The 18,587-nt window shown below is 57.1% G+C and overlaps 1 protein-coding gene and 1 long non-coding RNA gene across 2 annotated transcripts in view; one reads left to right on the top strand and one right to left on the bottom strand.

Moving 5' to 3' along the window:
- LOC109297979 overlaps positions 1 to 998 on the top strand; it is a 10,332-nt gene extending 9,334 nt beyond the window's left edge. The window contains exon 3 of the long non-coding RNA XR_002097479.1: positions 988 to 998. This is a non-coding gene — a long non-coding RNA (uncharacterized LOC109297979). The remainder of the gene's footprint in view (positions 1 to 987) is intronic.
- NOL6 (nucleolar protein 6) overlaps positions 1 to 17,990 on the bottom strand; it is a 61,624-nt gene extending 43,634 nt beyond the window's left edge. Inside the window, exons 1-15 of the mRNA XM_019518088.1 lie at positions 17,913 to 17,990; positions 15,658 to 15,876; positions 13,041 to 13,157; positions 12,496 to 12,675; positions 11,907 to 12,075; positions 10,910 to 11,044; positions 10,176 to 10,339; positions 9,539 to 9,659; positions 9,104 to 9,162; positions 8,728 to 8,829; positions 7,508 to 7,623; positions 6,468 to 6,645; positions 5,799 to 5,921; positions 4,747 to 4,895; positions 4,171 to 4,246 (exon numbers count right to left, since the gene is read on the bottom strand). Coding sequence (XP_019373633.1) covers positions 4,171 to 4,246; positions 4,747 to 4,895; positions 5,799 to 5,921; positions 6,468 to 6,645; positions 7,508 to 7,623; positions 8,728 to 8,829; positions 9,104 to 9,162; positions 9,539 to 9,659; positions 10,176 to 10,339; positions 10,910 to 11,044; positions 11,907 to 12,075; positions 12,496 to 12,675; positions 13,041 to 13,157; positions 15,658 to 15,876; positions 17,913 to 17,948 — 1,944 coding nt within the window. The 5' untranslated portion in view covers positions 17,949 to 17,990. The remainder of the gene's footprint in view (positions 1 to 4,170; positions 4,247 to 4,746; positions 4,896 to 5,798; positions 5,922 to 6,467; positions 6,646 to 7,507; positions 7,624 to 8,727; positions 8,830 to 9,103; positions 9,163 to 9,538; positions 9,660 to 10,175; positions 10,340 to 10,909; positions 11,045 to 11,906; positions 12,076 to 12,495; positions 12,676 to 13,040; positions 13,158 to 15,657; positions 15,877 to 17,912) is intronic.
- Positions 17,991 to 18,587: the final 597 nt, after the last annotated feature.

Here is an 18,587-nt window from a genome sequence, read left to right as displayed (position 1 = left end):
GTGGCACAACCCCTCGCTGAAAGGAGTATTTGTGGGGGCAAGGGGACGGACTTCTGGTGGCAAAGGTCAGAGGTCTAGGAAGCAAGACTGGTGAGGAAGGGCTGGAAGAACTGGGATGATTTAGTCTGGAGAAGAGAAGACTGATGGGGGGAAGGGGGTTTCATAGTTTCATAGTTTCTAGGGTCAGAAGGGACCTGAGCAGATCATCGAGTCCGACCCCCTGCCATGGCAGGAAAGAGTACTGGGGTTAAACGACCCCAGCAAGGTGTACATCTAACCTCCTCTTAAAAACCCCCAGGGTAGGAGCCTGCACCACTTCTCTTGGAAGTTGGTTCCAGACCCTAGCCGCCCTGACCGTGAAGTAGCGCCTCCTGATATCTAACCTAAACCTACCCTCTGCCAGCTTGTGACCGTTATTCCTGGTCACTCCTGGCGGTGCTCGGGGGAACAGTGACTCCCCCAATGCCTGCTGATCCCCCCTGACTAGTTTATAACAGGCCACAAGATCCCCCCTCAGCCTTCTCTTTTGGAGGCTGAACAGGTTCAGGTCCCGTAGCCTCTCCTCATAGGGCCTGCCCTGCTGTCCCCTGATCATGCGAGTGGCCCTCCTCTGGACCCTCTCCATGCTGTCCACATCCCTCTTGAAGTGCGGCGCCCAGAACTGGACGCAGTACTCCAACTGCGGCCTGACCAGTGCCGCATAGAGGGGGAGGATCACCTCTTTGGACCTGCTCGAGATGCATCTGTGGATGCATGACAAGGTGCGGTTGGCCTTCCTGACTGCCTCCCCACACTGCCGGCCCATGTTCATCTTGGAGTCAATGATGACTCCAAGATCCTTTTCCGCCTCCGTGCTGACAAGAGGGGAGTTCCCTAACCTGTAGGTATGGTGCCGGTTGTTCCTCCCCAGGTGCATCACCTTGCACTTGTCTGTGTTGAAACCCATCCTATTCTCATCCGCCCACCCCTGTAACCTCTCTAGGTCAGATTGTAGCCTGTTGCTTCCTTCTAGTGTGCCCACGTCCCCCCACATCTTAGTGCCATCAGCAAATTTGAACAGGGTGCTTTTTACCCCCTCGTCCAAATCACTGATGAAGACGTTGAACAGCGCGGGCCCGAGGACCGAGCCCTGGGGGACCCCACTGCCCACATCCTTCCAGGTTGAGAAGGACCCATCCACTACCACCCTCTAGGTGCGGCCCTCCAGCCAGTTGGCGACCCATTTGACTGTGTGGGTGTCTACGCCACAGCCCCCCAGTTTCTTAAGGAGATTTGGCAGTGGAACAGGCTGCCCTGAGCAGATGGGGCATTCCCATCCTCTCAGGTGTTTAAGATGGCTTCAACCGGGAGCCTCCTGCCAGCCTGAATTTTCTCAAACTTTTTCCTTTAATTCTGTCATGGGCAGAACAGATAGCAAAGGGGGGCAGGGGGGAGTGCTGATACCCCAGTACCAGGTGCATTGCAGATGTGGAAGAGAGATTACCACTTCCCCTGGTGCTCACTGCCCCCTCTCCCCCCAGCCCCTGACATCTAGGAAGGAGAAGGCGGCACGGGACACGTTGCACAGGAGCACAGTTCGAGAGCAGCCAGTTCTGTGCCAGGCTCCGCGTACAGCGGATCAGCAGCACCCTCTGCAGGCCCAGCTGGAGACTGCCAGCACCAGAAGGCTGCCCACACCTCTGCCAATCTCAAAGGCTGGTGCAGCTGCTCCTTTTCTCCCCTCCACCTGGGCATCCCCGAGAAATGCCCTGAGGTCCTTGGTGCTATTCTCACAGGCAAATTGGTAGCCATGTCTGAGTGCAAATGGCTCAGAGGCCATGCTGAAAGTCCCTTCTGTCCTTACTGCCCATAAAACCTGCCCCATCTCAGGCTCTCTACCCCATTCACTGCCTGGTTGCAGAAGTCCTAATGCACCCGTGCCCACAACCTGCTGCATCCAGGCCCCACGGCCTGGAGTTTGATGGTGGCACTCACCTGCCACCCAGCCTGCTCCCTGCTATGGACTGGAGATGAAGCTGAGAGGTCCAGAGTCTGGGCCCGTAGGTGTCTGGATTGGGTCCCAGCCCCATAACCTGCTGGTAAGGGCAAAGTGGAGCATGGGAGTGGAGGAATCTCCTCTCCAGGCTGCTCAGCTACAAAACCAGTGGCTTTCAAACTAGTTTCTTTCCCCACCCTCACTCCCAAGGCCCTGGGACAGCCCCTCCAACATGTCTCTCTCCAGAAAGCAGGAAGAGTTTGGCACAGGGGTGATACAGATGAAGAAACCAAGCTACAGCTTCTCCATGGGGATCACCTTAAAAAAACTCATCCTTGGAGGTTTTTAAGACTCGACTAGACATAGCGTTTGCTGGGATGATCTAGTTGGAGTTGGTCCTACTTTGACCAGGGGGTTGGACTAGATGTGACCTCCTGAGGTCCCTTCCAACCCTCATTTTCTAGGATCCTATCACCCAGTCCTCAATCAATCAGAAGAGATTCAGCAAGGACAAATGCAAAGTCCTGCACTTGGGACAGAATAACCACGTGCACAAATACGGGCTGGGGAACGACTTGCTAGGCTACAGTACTGCAGAGAAGGTCCAGGGGAGGGGAGTTGTAGGTGACCATAAGCTGAATATGGGCCAACCGTGTGCTCTTGTTGCAAAAAAAAAACCAACAGCAAACTGGCTTGTATTAACAAAAGTGTCACTTCCAAATGAAGAGAAGTGATTCTTCTGCTCTATTCAGCACTGGTGAGGAATCACCTGGAGTCTGGTGTCCAGGGTTGGGTCTCACACATGGATAGATTGGAAGGGGTCCACTGCAGAGCAACAAAAATGACTGGTGGCCTGGTGGGAGGCAAGACTGATAACAGAAGTCTCAAAGAACCAGGATTTTTTTAGCCTACAGAAGACTGAGGGGGGATTCGATAAAAGTCTCCAGATACCTGAAGGGCAATAAAAGAACAAACAGAGATGGCCTTTTTTTTTCTGCAGCCATATGGGAGGGGGCTAGGAGCAATGGCCTCAAGCTGCTGCAAGGGAAATTTAGGTTGGAGATGAGGAGGAACTTTCTGACTCCGAGGGTGGTCAAGCACTGGAACAGGCTGCCTAGAGAAGCTGTGGCTTCTCCATCCCTGGAAATCTTCAAGTGCAGGTGGAACAGACACTTGGCTGGGATGGTTTAGTCAGGGCTGATCCTGCTTTGAGCAAGGGGCTAGACTGTATGACTTCATGGGGAGCCTACCAATCCTACTTCCCTATGATCCAGACAGCACAGGAGCTGCACCACAAGGGCAAGAGACAGGGCTGCTGGTGCCAACATGAACAGCAGCAATAACCTTGGCAAGGCAATGAGGATAAACAAAGGACAGAGCAGATCTGAGCAGGAATTAGCCTGAGCAGGAACAAAATGAGAGATGTGGAGCTAGCAATGTGCACAGCCCTTCACAGCACCTCTCCCGCCACGAGGAGCTCAGATCTGAGAGAAGCAAGGATGGGCCCCAGATGGCTCCAGGGAGCAAAGGCACAAGACGAGTCTGAGACAGGTGAGAAGAAGTACAAGGGTGAACATGGAAGTGTCTGGCCAACAGGAAGCAGGAGACTGCTCCTATGCCAAGGCAGAGCCTGGCTGAGGCAGGGAGGGGAGGGGGGAGATAGAGAGATGGAGAGAATGAGGCAGGGGGCAAGAGGAGCAGCAGAGGGTGCACAGGGTGAGGGCAGCATCCCCGCAAAAGGGAAGAGGATGAGTCGAGACTGCCTGTGAGCAGAGATGGAGCCAGTGGGCAGCTTGGAGGACACAGCTGAAAAGGAAGAGGCCTCTAGCTCCTGGATCTGGGATCAGGGACAAACCGCTGGAAGTGGAAAGGCTTCCCAGGGAGTCACTGTTTCACTCAACACTAAGCAGCCCCTGCTTCAGCTTCCACTTAGCCAGGGGTAGCAGCGGGCATGTGGACAGTTACCGCGCATCAGCTGCTTCAGGGTCAGTTACTCAGAGGGGAAGAGGAGGCTGCAGTAACTAGAGCAAGGTGACCTTGTCACAGAAGGCCCCGGGCATTCGCTGTGCTGGCTCAGGTGTCCTTTCCTAGACCTTTCCAGCCTTGTTGTCCACATCTCCCAAAACTGAACGCCGCCCCGCCCCCCCCCCGCACAGCTTTCACAAACCCCAGCCCCTGCACCAGAGAGACCATACCTCCCGCCTGGTTTTGATCACCGACTCCAGCACGGCTCCCGTGTAGCAGATGGAGGATTCAGGAATACCTGCGTGCCTGACAGTGGGACAAAGCAGGAAGGGAGTCAGACAGTAAATGTCCCCCTCACCCCTCCTGGATCTAGCCCCCAGCTCCAAGCCAGGCCCAGCTGGAGCCCGACAGACTTAGCAGGGATCTGGAAGCACCAGACATGACTTTTACAGGGCCCAAAGCCAAACACACACACACCTGCGGGTCCTGCCACAACCCACTTCACACAGACCGGGCAAGACCTAGGGTCTGACCCAGTACATGGCAGCTATTATGTTATGTTCTCAGGACACACAGCTTCACCCAGCTCCTCCCGCCCTGAGCCCAGAGCCATGCAAGTGCCTTCCAGAGCAGAGGTGGCCTAGATCTGAGAAAGCTTCACACCTACCAGCACTGCAGAGCTGACCCAAGCTACAGCAAACCGAGGAGCCAGCTGGGTTCAATCCTCAGCCTGACAGCCCCCATAAGTATTACAGCTCCTGGCATGGGCACCAGGTAGCTCACAGATGGCTCCAGGAGCTACTCACAGCTGCAGCAGATGCCTGACGATGTGCTCGGGAATGAGGCGCTTCTGGGCCAGGGTGTCGGCCTGCCACACCACCGCCTCGCAGATAGCCCCGTCCTGGAACCGCCTCAGCTCTGACTTCTCCCCCCAAAACTTCCGGAAGTCAGCCGCCTGCAGGGAGGTGACATGGGGAGCATCAGAGCCAGCACACAGCAAATCAAAGGGAATCCACGCTCACAGCCACTGCCTTCCTCTGCTGGGTGCAATGAATTGGGTGGGTCTCCACAAGCCTGCCGCAGAGAACAGACTCTCCCAGACCAAAAAATGCCCCTTCAGCACCTTTGCCAACGAGCCTGGTGATGCCCTCAAGGCTGAACTCCCCTCACCAGGAGGAGGAAACCCAGCTGAGGCAAGGTGCAGGGCCCCTGGCAGGACTGAGAGCACGTAGCACCAGTCCTGGGGAACTGCTGATAGCTACAGCCTCAGAGAGGAGTCCGGGACCCTCTGGGGTCAGGAGCTCCCATGGGCAATACAGAGAAAGCTCCTTTGGGAGAGGCCACAGGATCTAGTCCAAAGTTGCTGCAGCCCACTGGGCTATATGGAGCAGTGCAGAAGACTTGCTCTGAGCCCCCAGACCCACCACAACCCTCCCTGTCACCCTGAGTGCTAGAGGCAGGTCAAACCCTGATTAGCACCCAGACCGGGGGAAAACCCAGGCTCCCTGCCCCAGCTCTGTGCCCTCTCACCTTTCTGTGGCAGGCCATTCAGTCACATCACGCCCTCTTCATCTCCGTTCACCACTAGTCATGCCAAACCCTGCTCCTCCTACCTTGATCCCACTCATGTGGCGCAACGGTGCCCACCCTCCCGTCTGCCTTTCCACCGATGCCAGATACCTTCCCCTGAAGCCCCCTCAGACCAGCCCCAAAGCCCCCCTCCCACTGGTCTCCTTCAAAGCCATTTTCCCCTCCCTTGGCCAGGAGGCCTATAAGACAGTTCTCAATAGGACCCTCATGGGGGTCCCCAGGTGCTGCCACAATAGGACTGCAGGATAGGGAGCCGCCCCACACTCACCTCCGGCCGGTCTGCCTCGGGGCCTCTCTCCAAGATGCTTGCAGCGAACTCTGGGGCAAGCAGGAGGCCGAATGACAGATGCCCGATGTCCTTGTGTTTTGGGGGGTCAGCATTGATTGGCCACTGGAGAGACACAGGGATAAGGCATCAGTGGAAGTGACCCTGCTGTCTATGCACCTGCCTGTGGAGCATGAGATGCAGCAGCAGACCCCGCTGCCCGCTCCTGAGGTCCTCTGGGCTCTGCAGCCCAGGCTGCCATGCCCTCACAGCCTCTCCCTAATGCAAGAGCCCCTCACCCCAGCCCCCTCCCATCTGTGAAGGGGGCCTGTTTACCTCAGGTTAGATCCAGGACCTCCCCCAACCCTAGCAAACCTCAGGCCCCATCTGACGCAAGGGAAGCACAGCCAAAACCAGGCGTCTTGGCTAAGACCCAACATAACTCAGCACCAAACAGCTGCTAGAGGGAAACAACTTTCATCCTGTGCTGGGTTTAAACCTGGGGCATAGGGAGCAGAAGGATTCATTAGGCCATGCCTCCTCTCCTCTGAGCTGCCCAGCCCCCACGGGCAGGGTCCCGATCCAAGTATCTCCCCTTCGCCCACAGCAGCATCTGTCTCAGGGAAGCCCAGGACAGGGATGCTGCCATCACTGTCAGCAGGGCAGAGTTACCTCCTGTGTCTGGGGCAAGGAGTGAGTGAGCAGCAGCACCCGCTCATCCAAGCCTCGTGCCAGCAGGGAGGTGATGAAGGGCAGGGCTGTGGCCACATAGTTTCCGCCCCGATCCATCAGCTCATTCAGCAGCTGCATCTTCTTGCAGGCTCCCTGCAGCTTGGAGACCGGCTTCAGGCTGCAGAGTTGGGGAGCAGAGACAGCAGCTTGGTTAGCAATGCCCCTGGCCCCATTCCCTCCCAAGCCAGGCTGCTGAGTGAAGCAGCTCCCCTAAGGCAGGAAGCACCCAGAGGGGTAGAAGCTGTCACAGGACTAGGTGCAGAGGCAGCAGCATCATTCATGAGGTCTGGAAACAGCAGCTGGAGGGCAGGACCCATGATGGAAAGGGGCCGCATGGGTCACTGACTCCACTCAGACAGACATCCAGCCCAAAACAAGGTCCCCAGGAAGATCTGCGCCCACCCCTCCATAATAACCCTAGGGCAGGGGTACGCAAATCACAGCCCGCAGGCCAGATCCAGCCCCTGGCGCCATGTCATCTGGCCTGAGGGACTCCTTGTGGATCTGTGGGGAGTGCCACAGGCTGGGGTCCTGCAGACCAGACTGGACACGCAGGGAAGCACAAGGCCTGATCTGGTGGAGCAGGGTGCGATGGAGCCCCAGGGCCTGATCCTGGCATGTGGGGGGTGATTAAGGGCCCAATCCTGCTCATGAACCAGCCCCACACCATTTATCTGGCCTGCAGGTCTTCAGTACGGAGTAAACAGAGAGTTTCCAAAGCTGCCTGGCTTGCTCGTGACCACTGCAGGCATCCCCAGCCCTGGGGGTCAGGAAAGACCAGGCTGAGGCCAAGCATGCAAACAGCAGCCCTGAGTCCAGGGGGCAGGAGCCTGGCCTGCAGCCTTAGAGGGGAGCGAATCTGCTGGGCTGGACCTGGCCATACTTTGGGCTGGATCCTGGCCTGTGCTCCACATCCAGCTCAGCCAGCTTCTCTCAGAACAAGCCTCCCCCACCCACCGGCCAGCATGGGGGACACTCACTAGAAGACATGGTCAAAGGTCCTGAGCAGGGGCTTGGTGGTCAGCAACAGCAGCTGGAACCCGTCCACCGTTTTGTCATCTAGGACATCCATTGAGTGCTTGGCTTCAAACTGCACCTGGGGGAGGAGGAAAGGGGAGAGGGCAGAGATGGGGAGGCATAAATTCACTAGTGCTGGCAGACCAAGCAAACCTCCTTGAGCTCCCCAAAAGCCCCAGTCAGTTGCAACGGGCATGCTGCCCTGCTCTGACATGGAGGGAGCTCCCAGGCAGCCCTCTCCAGCCACAGGGGCCAGGCTGAGTCCATCAATATGGGACTGAGGCACCTCTCATGACATCTCTCCAACCCACCAGCTCAGCCAGCAACAGCTGCCCACCCAAGTGCTGGTCACCACTGACCTCACACGCACCCCAGGCCCCACCCCGCTGCAGCTGCGGCATATCACTGGGGAGGTGGATCATTCAGTCCTCAGAGGCACTAATACCCTGATTGAACCAGTGCTAAAACCCCACAGAAACACTAAAAAAACCACTCTGCACACAGGGAGCCCAAAGCACCCTGCAAAATATTAGCATGCTGCACAGCCCTGCCATCCAAAACCAGGACCCGCCACTTAACCCCCACCAAGGGAAAGCAGCTAGCTCTGGGGTGGGGCGCAGTAGCTGTCTGGTAGAGGACAACAGCATAGAAGAGAAAGTGCCACGTTCATGGAGAGTGTTCAGAGGCACAAAGCTCCGACTTGGACTCCGGTCCTTGGGAGAAGGACCCATGGGGTCTGCTGACCACAGGCATCAGAAACTCTGCCCAGTGCTCTTGGCACCGAGTTCGTGGGAAGAGAACCAAGAACGAACCTCCCTGCCGCACCTGAGCGTCCCTGTCAGCTCTCCCCTCTACCAGCTGCCTGCTTAGCTTACTGGACTGGGATGGATGGCAGCACAAGCAGCCAACACATGCCGCACCTTTCTTATGGGCCCTTGTCGGTGAGACATTGCAGCCGATACAGGGATTTCTAAAGCAATGAACGGAGGAGGGCATCTGAGGGCAGGGAGAAGCCAGCTCCTTGCTCCCTGCTGTGTGGTGCCAGGCAAATCAGCCACTGCACAAGCACAGGGACAGACTGACCAGGACAGAGCTGGTGACAAGAGCCTGCCCCCCAGGTGGGAAGTTGGGACAGGGACGCCGAAGTGGCCAGGCCCTTCAGGGACCCCGCCCCTGCCGGTACCTGCTTGTATGTGCTGGCAGTCATGTCTGCGCAGAGATTCACCAGCCCTGAGGGGTCTACGAAGACCACTTCAAAGGCCTGCTGGAAGTCGGCGAGGGTGGGCTGCGAGAGAGAGAGAAAAAAAGAGAATACAGGATAGCACCAAGGAGCAGCATGAACAGGCTCTGCACTGCCCGGATCTGCGGAGTAACAGCAAAGGGCAAGTGCAGAGTATGGACCAAATAGGCCTCTGGGTAGACAGGCACTGGTGCCACTTGGCAGAGGCTAAGGGATGTGCCCATGGGCACACAGGGAGTCACTAGCAGAGTGGACAATGAAAGCCAGGAGCCCATGCTCCATTCAGCCCCCAGACCACTGGGCCTTATTTGTTCCTTACCAGAGAGCCATCCGCGTCCTTCGAGAGGCTGATTCCCTCAACGCTCAGGTCCGTGGTGGCTGGGGACAGAGGACAGGATCAGTGCTGTGTGCTGGGCTAGGCGCAGGGCAGAGAACCTCCTGCGTGAAGGCTTTTAACCTGGTGGCAAGACACCAGCCTGCAGCTGGGCCCCGCAAGGGCCACCACATAAACAAGACTGTGGTGATTCCCCACTCACGCCCAGGGCAGGCTACAGGGATCTAGCTCCCCTTGCCTCTTACCCTCCTCCTAGAGGACACTGTGCAGGATCTTACACGCCCAGACTCAGGCCCAGCCTGGGCAGTGCCCAGGGCAAAAACAATGATGCATCTGCCTTCCCCTCAGGACTCTCAGCCCGACCAAGCCACACCAAGGGTCCTGCTGAGCTCTCCTCTCACAGAGCGCCCGGGCACTCACCCAGGAACTGCAAGGCGTTCCTCAGCACCTGGTAGCCGCTCATCATCCTGCTGATCTTGTGCTTCGTCAGTAGGTAGGCGACCAACATGGAGGCCACAAAGCCACTGAAACCCCCCAGGCCCTGTGGAGAGAAGAGATACAGAGCTGGGGACTGATCCTCATGGCCAGGGCTTTCCTCCTGCAGGGTCAAAGCCCACAAGATGCCTGTGAGCACATCACGAGGCCAAGGACAGACCCAGGAGCCCCAGGCTGAGCTGGGTGCACGGAGTGAGGGGAGACTGCCCTCCTCATACCCCCGGGGACCCCCACAGCATTGCCTGCAGTGACACTCGACCCTAGGACAGCATGTGGCACTCTGTGATCCAAGGGTCTGTGTCACCTCCAATCCCCCTTCCCTGTGGGACCCAGCCCTGCTACAAAGGGTCTGGGATGAAGCCACAGAGCTCCAGCTCCCTCACAGAAACAGGAAGGCCAGCCCGACTCAAGGCAGTTGCCTGGGGCAGGGGAGGCCTAATGGCTATCTGGAAAGCAAGACCCTTGAGGCAACTCAGCAGGGCCCTGCACACCTAGGCCCAAGCCATCCCCCAGCCAGGGGAAGGCACTAAGCAGAGAGGGCCAGCCCTGGCCACCAGCCTACCTTGTCCAGCTCCCGCTGGTGCAGCCAGACCTTGAGAAGGGCCACACCGTCCCTCATGCCCGGGAAGTCAGCAGCCGCACCAGAAAGGAAGTGGAGGTGAGACTCCAGCACCGTGTCGCAGAGGAAGGAGTTGTTGTAGTACGGGGTGGGGGGCTCGGTGGCTCCTGAGGGGGAACAGACCAGCACAACCAGTTAGGAGAGGCTCTGACAGGTGGAAACCAGATGAACCCTCTGCTTCCCCATCCAGCACGGTGTCACTGAGGAACCCTGTCAGCATCCAGGAGTGCAGCACATGGAAGCCTCCCACCCTCTCAGCCCCGCCACATCCCCACCAGGCTGCAGCATGCACCATGGAGCAGACACTCTCTGGCCACGCAGATGCCTTATACAGCAGCAAGGCACAAAGGCAGGGCAGGAAAGGCATCTCACTAGGGCTGCAGGGGCACAGGCTCAAGTCACATGTCAGGCTTATGCTCAAGGTGCTCCTACTATAAGTGGGTACCTGGTCATTCAGGCTGGGGGAGTCAAAGGTGGTGGGATGCAACACCACCCACATCACTGCATGCTGCTGGCTGCAGAACCCACCTACCCTTACCACACTGGCCCAAGTCCCAAAGCCCTGCCCTTTATCCACCCACAGATGCCCACCCCTCAGGGAGACCAGCATGCCCAGTTCTCCTCCCTCAAGCCAGACCCCAGCCTGGAGTCCCCTGTTCCATGCCTTCTGACCCTACCTTCCCCGGGGGCAGCCTGCTCCAGGAACCAGGCCAAGCGGACATTGTTCTTGCTGGGATGAAAGCGGCTGGGCTTGAAGAAGCCTGAGGCAGGGCAGGCATAGAGCCGGACAGTCACCAGCTTCTCGTCTTTGCCTGCAAGCACAAGAAGGTGGAGTAGAGGTGAACACGGGCATCAGCTCAGAGAGAGGCAGCATCCCCTTGGCCTTGGATGGGCTTTTTCCACTTCTGGATCTTCCAGGCACCCCTGAGCCACATCCCCTGGGGGCTCCCAGAGCTCCCCATGCCCCCAGCTCAGATCCCCCAACGCCCCATGCCCAAGGCCAGGGCTGCCAACAAAGCAGCTCCTCTCTCAGGTGCCTCTCACAGCTCCATGGCCTCCCCTTGCTCTCCCCGCTGCCAACCCTCATGGCCCTCTGCCTGGCCAAGGGCCTCGTCCTACCAACGCAGCACTCAGCAGCCTCACAGGGAGGAGGCCCTTGAATTAATACAGCCTCAAGCCAAGAAGGGGCCATTTCCAGCTCATGGAAATCACAAGCACTGGAGAGGCAGAGAAGGGAGTGCAGCCAGACCAGGCACATCATGGCTGGGCTCACTGCTCTCCAGCCCTCTGCCAGTGCAGCCAAACATCCCCCTACGGAGCTAGAGGGAGTCTGGGAAGTCCGTGACTCCCTTCCCCAGCCCCATCTATGCTCTGCACAGGGCATGAGCCACTTCCAAAGCCCCTGGGTCTCCCCCACCTCTGCCTTTGCTTTGGTGGTCACACAAACTGCACCAGTCAGGCCATGAGGGTGAGACTCAAGGGCTCACTCCTATACCGGTGGGTGGCTCCAGGCCTGTTCTCTGCTAGGGCTGGTATCAGTTTCAGGCCATGGGGGCAGTCCAGGCCAGCCCCACCAGTCCAGGCACTGCTTGGTGCAACAGTTCAACCCACTCGCCAAACTCTGTAATGCCACAGACCCAGTGAGGAAGTGCAGAGAGGCCCCCGGCTTGGTACCTTGTGGCCGAAGGAGCAGGACGGGCTTGAGGTGGTTGCTGTTCGTGTAGGCAAATTTGATGCTGCCAAAGAGCTGCTTCTTGGCGAGGTGCTGCGCGATGTGGGCCAGGTACAGGGCCCTCTTCCGGTGGTACCGCTGGTTCAGGTGGTCTTTGTCCTGGAAGATCTCCTGAGCCAGAAAGAGCAGCAGAAATAGCTTCTGCTCACTGAATGGCTCAAGCCAGAGATGCTGACATGCTACCAACTTGCAGCCACCTCTGGGGTAAGAAGACCGCAACCAGCTGAGCAACAGTGAGGTGCACAGCACCACCCCCGATACCACCCAGTTAGGACCATGTGGAGCAGTACAGAGCTGCTCCATCTACTGCCAACTCTAGCAGCTGATTTCAGCTCAAACCCAGGGGTATCAGGGACAGAGAGAGCGCCTGGGGGGCACACCTGGCCTGTCAGGAGCTGTTTGCAGTGGATAACCTCAGCCTGTGATGGCACCTAGCCTCAGGGCAAGACACTGGGCAAGAGGTCACAGACTGTGGGATGGTGGCACCGCACCAACCCCATGCATGCTGGGAGCTCGCATGCTCAGGCTCACCCTTGGCATCGTCACAGCCACATCAACGTTGATCTCCGGCTTGATGCACGTGCCCAGCAGGTAGCTCCCCACCACCTTCACTGCAGCCGGAGGCAGGAAGTGGAACTTCCCCTTCACGCCGAAAGGCACCTGCAGCAACGGGACCCTCACATGCTTGGGGAGCCAGGTCTGGTCAGTGATCTGGGGAAGGGAAAAAGGAGTGAGGGATAGCCCAATGCTCCCAGGGCTGCCAGGCTCACCTGGGCACCAAGGAGGACAGCTTCAACCCATTACTCACAAATACAGCCATGGAAGAGAGAGAACAGGGCTCTGACCCGTGGGGCTTGAGATGGACCCCATTCCAGTCCCTGCTTCCTGGATTCCCCACCTGCACACTCCAGTGCCACTTCAGGGCCCCTTGGGGACAGGTTTACGCAGCCCTTGGGAAGCAGGTTTTCTGCAGGGTGAGCCCTGAGCAGGGTACCCAAAGGGCCAAGCTGCTGACTTGGCCCCTTTACAAGCAGCCACAGTGCTACCCCCCAGCCCCAGCTGTCCCGGGAACCTACGTCTGCCTCAGCGGTCTCGGGGACAGTACTGAGCAGGGTGTTGATTTCATGGAGGAAGGCGTCAATCCGCTGCTTCTTCTTCTCTTTCAGCCTCACCTCCTTCAGGAGCTCCTCGATCTGCAGAAGAAGGAAGGGCAGGTTGGGCTCACAGCTGCCTTTTATCCACCCCCAGGCAGTAACAGGGGGTAAAACTCTCTCCTCAAGGATGAAGGGGGAATAACTCCTGACCCTCTGTCCTCCAACCATCAGCAACTCCCTCCTGACTGGATGCCCAGCTGATACGGCTGTGTAAGACCAACCGGCCCCCCCCTCCCTGCACCACCACAGACACATGGCATCTTGCACCTCCTCCTGTTGCTACTGCTCCGTCCTGAGCAACATGGACGCCTCCAGACACGCCACTGATTCCAAAAGAGAGCCACAGACTGGCCTGCCTGGCCATGCCAGGGCCCGGATACACCAAAGGGTTATTTTGGTGTAATCAGCCTTTATGCTGGACTAAGAGGAGCAGACACACAGTGTAGAGCCCTCCACCAGGGTAATCCGAGTCCAGGGCAGCGTTACCTCGTGGTGAAACAGTAAACAAGGCCAGTGCAAGTCTCACCAGCGTACACATTGTGCGTCTCCAGCTTATCCCAGAATAATCGCTGCTCCCAGGCAATTTACATCAGGGCACAAACCAATGCAAGATACCCCAGTGTAAATGTGTTGCCTGCCCAGACCTGAAACTCGCAGAGAAACAGCCTACGAGTCAGAGCTGCCCCTCCAAGGCCAAGCCTCTAGTTGTCTCGCCTGACCCTCTGCCAATCTCTTTCACCAAGCTAGCCCTGGCGTTAGGCCTCTTACATTTGTTCTGTAGTTGCCAGTTTTCCATCCAGGCATCCACTGAGATGTGAAGCAGAGCCCTCCAACACTATCAACCTGAGCCACTCTCCAGAGGACCCCCAATTCTACACAAGATGCCCTATTTCTGCTTCTCAAAAGTATAAGAAACTTCTCCCCACACTGGCATGGTCTCCCGCCCACAGGTAACTCCTCCATACCCCACAGCACCTGCTATGTCCCCGACAAGTCCAGGGACTCCTGTCCAATTCTTTCCCAACACCCACAAAACATGGAAACCAGCCCTGATACTACAAGCAGATCCCCAAAGCGGACCTCAAGACCCTGCACAGTCCAAATGGCAGGCCCAGAAAGACGCCACACTCAATCAGAAGCTAAACCAGTGATTCTTAACCAGGAGGCCCTGACACCCTGGTGCCTTGAAATCCTTTTAAGGCTGCTACACAGTATTAGCTATGTGAGATGTGCAACCACCTACATGACTCACAAATAAAACCTAGAGATTTCCAAAAGGAATCCAGCTTGTCAAAATCATTCGGCTTGCTACACTTTTTTGCAACAGAAGTGGTATAGTATTTAGTCAAGAAACAAGCAAAAGCTCAAAGCTAGCCATTTCCAAGGGGTGTCTTGAGTCTAAAGAGATTAAGAACTACTAGGCTAGAAGCACTGAGCCATCCTAACAGCAGCACTTTCAAGAAAAACATCGCCTCTTGGTGCATCCACACCAAGAACACAGTGCTCAGTTCTGGTCCCCAGACCTCAAAAAGGGAAGAAAAGAACTAGGGAACGTGCAGAGAAAGGCAACAAGGATAAGGAGTAGTATAGAGGGGCTTGCATAGGAAGAGAGACTCAAGAGGCCAGGCCTGTTCAGTTTAGAAACGAGACACTTGAGTGGGGGGACATGAAAAGGGTTTGCAAAATGCTAAGTGGTGAGGAGAAAGTCAATATTCTCCCTTGCAATGTGAGAACTAGGGGTCACACAAAATGGAACTAGTCAGTAGTAAGTTTAAAACTAACGCAAGGAAGTTGTTTTCCACCCGGCATGTCATTAGTGTGGAACTCGTGACCACTAGATGTGCGGGGAGCTGACAGTTTAGCCACGCTTAAAAAGGGACTGGACACATTCTTGGAGGAAAGGGGTATCAGTTGCTATGGAGCGTGGCAGTGACGGGCATGGCCGCTGAATCAGAGCATCCTAGATGTTAAATGCTAGAGGCTGCAAGTGGGAGAGGAACAGGGGACAAAAACCCTAGTTAGACACCATTTGCTCTCCCTTTCAGCATCTGCCGCTGCGTGACACAGGAGACTGGGCAAGGTTATGGTCTGACCCAGTAAATGGCAATTCTTATGTTTTTATGCCTCACAAAACTGGACCAAGGGTGACTCAGTTGGGCAAAGAATCATCACAGAAATGCTGGCTCCAGAAGAGAAAGGAGAGGGACAGCAGAAAGTATTTCAGAATCCTACCTTCCCCCCACATTTTTCAACCAGCTCTGCTTTCCTAACAACACAGGGAGGATTTGTTGGCCCTGGAGCTATGGACTCTGCAAGGGAGGTCAAGGTTACTGTGCCCATTGCACAGGAGGGCAGAGAGACATCAAAGCTGGGGATGCCAGGGCAGAGCTGGGAATGGGGCCTCACAGCTCCCAGGGCTGTGACCCCTTCACTCCATCCTGCTGCCTCCCAAACCTCCCAATATCAGCACAGGCTCCTGCCCGGACACACAAGGCTGACAGTGAAAGCAGAGCACCAAGAAGGTCCCCTGGCCCCCAACCTGCAGGCGAAGGAGGCTGGAATGGAAGAGGTTCTCCGTCTCCTTCAGCTGGCTCAGCTCCTCGTTGGTGGGTGGCTTGTACAGGTCGGCTCGGCTGAGCTTCACCGGCTGCAAGACACCATCCAGGGCAGATGCCCTCTTCTTCCCCTGGCGCCTGCCTTTCTTGCTGATGTCCTGATTCTCCTCCTCCTCCACATCTCCCCCAGCATTGCTGACCACCTGAGATAACAGAGAAACAGCCTGTGCTGACTACAAGCCTGTGAACAAACCCTACAGGGTGGAAGAACAAGCCCTGGCAAGCACCACGGCTCCCATGCTCACTGGCAGTCAGCAAGTTCAAGGTCTGGGACATGAGCTAATGGCTTCAGCCCTCTGCATGATTTTACTGGGGATTGTGTTTAGTGGGGGTTGGGTTTTGCCAAATGCCCTGCTGGGACTTAAACCCAGAGGTTCATGGCTAGAGGGTCTTGCCCCTCCACTCAAGGTCAGACTTGCACTGCATTTGGGGTCAGGAGAGAATTTTACTCCATGGTCAGATTGGTATGGACCGGGGGGGTGGGGGGTGTCTGCCTTTCTCTCTAGTGGCGGGCATGGCCTTTACCAGGCATCTTGCAAGCATATATAAACACCCTTTGCAGCAACAGGATGGTGGCCACCACGGTCCCCCTGCTTTCCCTGCAGCAGGGTCGGGTGTGATGTCCGGGGTTGTGTCAGAGTTGACTGTGTAGCTTTGCTAAAAGGTTGGACAGCAGATGTGTCTGGACTGGTTTGGCCAGAAATAATCCTGCCTCAGGCAGGAGGTTGCACTAGATGTGACCTCTGGAGGTCCCTTCCAGCCCAACTTCGCTAGGACTTTAACCACCACCAGAGCTGGCCCGCACTGGACCTCTTCATAGCCATCTCAACAGAACAGGCAAGGACCAAAGAGCCCTAGTGAGAGGACCAACACCCAGTACATGTAGGGTCAGGAGCTGGCACTACCACACAAATGCAATCATGAATGGCTTAGAGAACACCACCAGAGATCTGCGATTCATCAGCTCCCGCAGACCAAGAACCTGGGGCCTGGTAAGGGAATGACAGGGAGCAGGTTTGGAGCACAGGGGGGAAAAGCTTTTAATATGGACTCCCACAGCAGTCTTGCAAGCAAACCAAGGACGTACAGGTTGGATGAATGGACTGCAAAGTGGAGAGAAAGCTGGCTGGATCGCTGGGCTCAGACAGTACTGTGAGTCTCCCCAGTGCTGAACAGAGGGGAGGAATCACTGCCCTCAATCTGCTGGCAACGCTCCTACCGATGCAGCCCAGGATGCCAGTAGCCTTCTGGGCAACAAGTGCACGCTGCCGGCTCCTGTTCAGCTTTTGTCCCGTCCCCCAGGTTCTGCAGAGCTGCTGCCCAACCAGTCACCACCTGCCTGCACCAGCGCATGGGACTGCTCCCTCCTAAGTGCAGGACTTTGCTTTTGTCCTTGTTGAACCTCATGAGATTCCTTTTGGTCCAATCCTCCAATCTATACATGCAAGTGCATGTGCTTGTGCGTGCACATCTGTGTGCTAGTACATTTGCATGGGTGATAGCATGCACGTGTCTGTGCACATGGGGGAATGCATGTTTGTATGCTTGTACATGTACATGGGTGACAGTATTAACATGTGCATGTGTGTACACAAACAGCAATTGCATGTACACATCTGCATGCGTGGGTGAGCACATATCCACATGCTGATGTGTATACATGTCCATGTTCTTGCGTGTGTACAAAGCAATTGCACTTACATACCCAAGTGCTTGCATATCCATGTCCTTATGCGTATACACATCTGTGCGCATGACTGAACGCACGTCCGTATACTTGTGCACATATGTGGGCAATTATGTGTACTTGTGCAATTGCATGTACACATCCAAGTGTCCATATGCATAAGTGCCTACATGTCTATGTGCATGGGTGAGCACACGTCCATGTGGCTGTGCACACCCGCGTCCTTGCACACGTGTGACTGCACGACGCCGGGCATATGCACGTGCAGTACAGACCACGAGTGCGCGCGTACGGCTACCGATGCACACCTGCGTGCCCGGGGGTGAGCACGTGCACGGGCCCGTCTGTGTGCAACCTGGGTACACACGCGTGTGCGCGGGGAGCGCGTGCCCGTGGGCACCCCCGTCCCTACACGTATGCACGGGGCCGTTATCCCACGCTAGACCCCCGCCCCACCTCGCCCGAGACCCGGCCCCTGTAACCCCCCGGTACCTGCTCGCCGCACCCCGCGCCCCGCGCCGCCTCCATCCCGGCCCCACGTGCTGCTCAGCCGCCCCTGCTGCCGCCAGCGCCCGCCCCGCCCCCCGCCACCACCGCTTCCGATTGGCCGAGGCAGCTAACCCGCCGCTCCCATTGGTCCGTCGCAGCCTGTGGGCCCTCCCACGGCCCCGCCCACTGAGCAAGTTTGCGTGACAGGTCGCAGGAAGCGTTTCGATTTCCGGCGGATTTTTGCGACGCTTTTGCGGCGTCGGCACCTGCCCACCCCCCGCCTTTCCCCCCCACCTTGTATCGTGGCTGCTGCTCCTTCCCCTGTCTTGGGGGGGGGCGCCCTGGAGCCAGCGCATCGCAGGCCCTTGCCTCAGTTTCCCTGGAGCCCCTCCTCCCAGGGCAGCGTGGCCCCAGCATCACTCAGGGGTGCTTGTAACTATGGCAACAGGCCCAGGAGGCAGGGACACGACACAGAGATGTTGTAACCATGGCAACAGGCAGGGCCCCAGCCCAGAAGTGCTTGTAACCATGGCAGCTGGCCCAGGAGGCAGGGCCCCAGCCCAGAAGTGCTTGTAACCATGGCAACAGTCAGAGGGATGGGAGTTGCCCCCCCCCACCCCACCCCTCCCGGCCACCCCGCCTCGGGAGGACTCAGGTGTCCTACCTGGTCCAGCCATA

This window comes from Gavialis gangeticus, unplaced genomic scaffold (assembly GCF_001723915.1).
Source record: "Gavialis gangeticus isolate Ggan-Ray unplaced genomic scaffold, GavGan_comp1, whole genome shotgun sequence".
Taxonomy (NCBI): domain Eukaryota; kingdom Metazoa; phylum Chordata; order Crocodylia; family Gavialidae; genus Gavialis; species Gavialis gangeticus.
The sequence above is the reverse complement of the archived record's forward strand: the minus strand, read 5'-3'. Positions and strand labels throughout refer to the sequence as shown.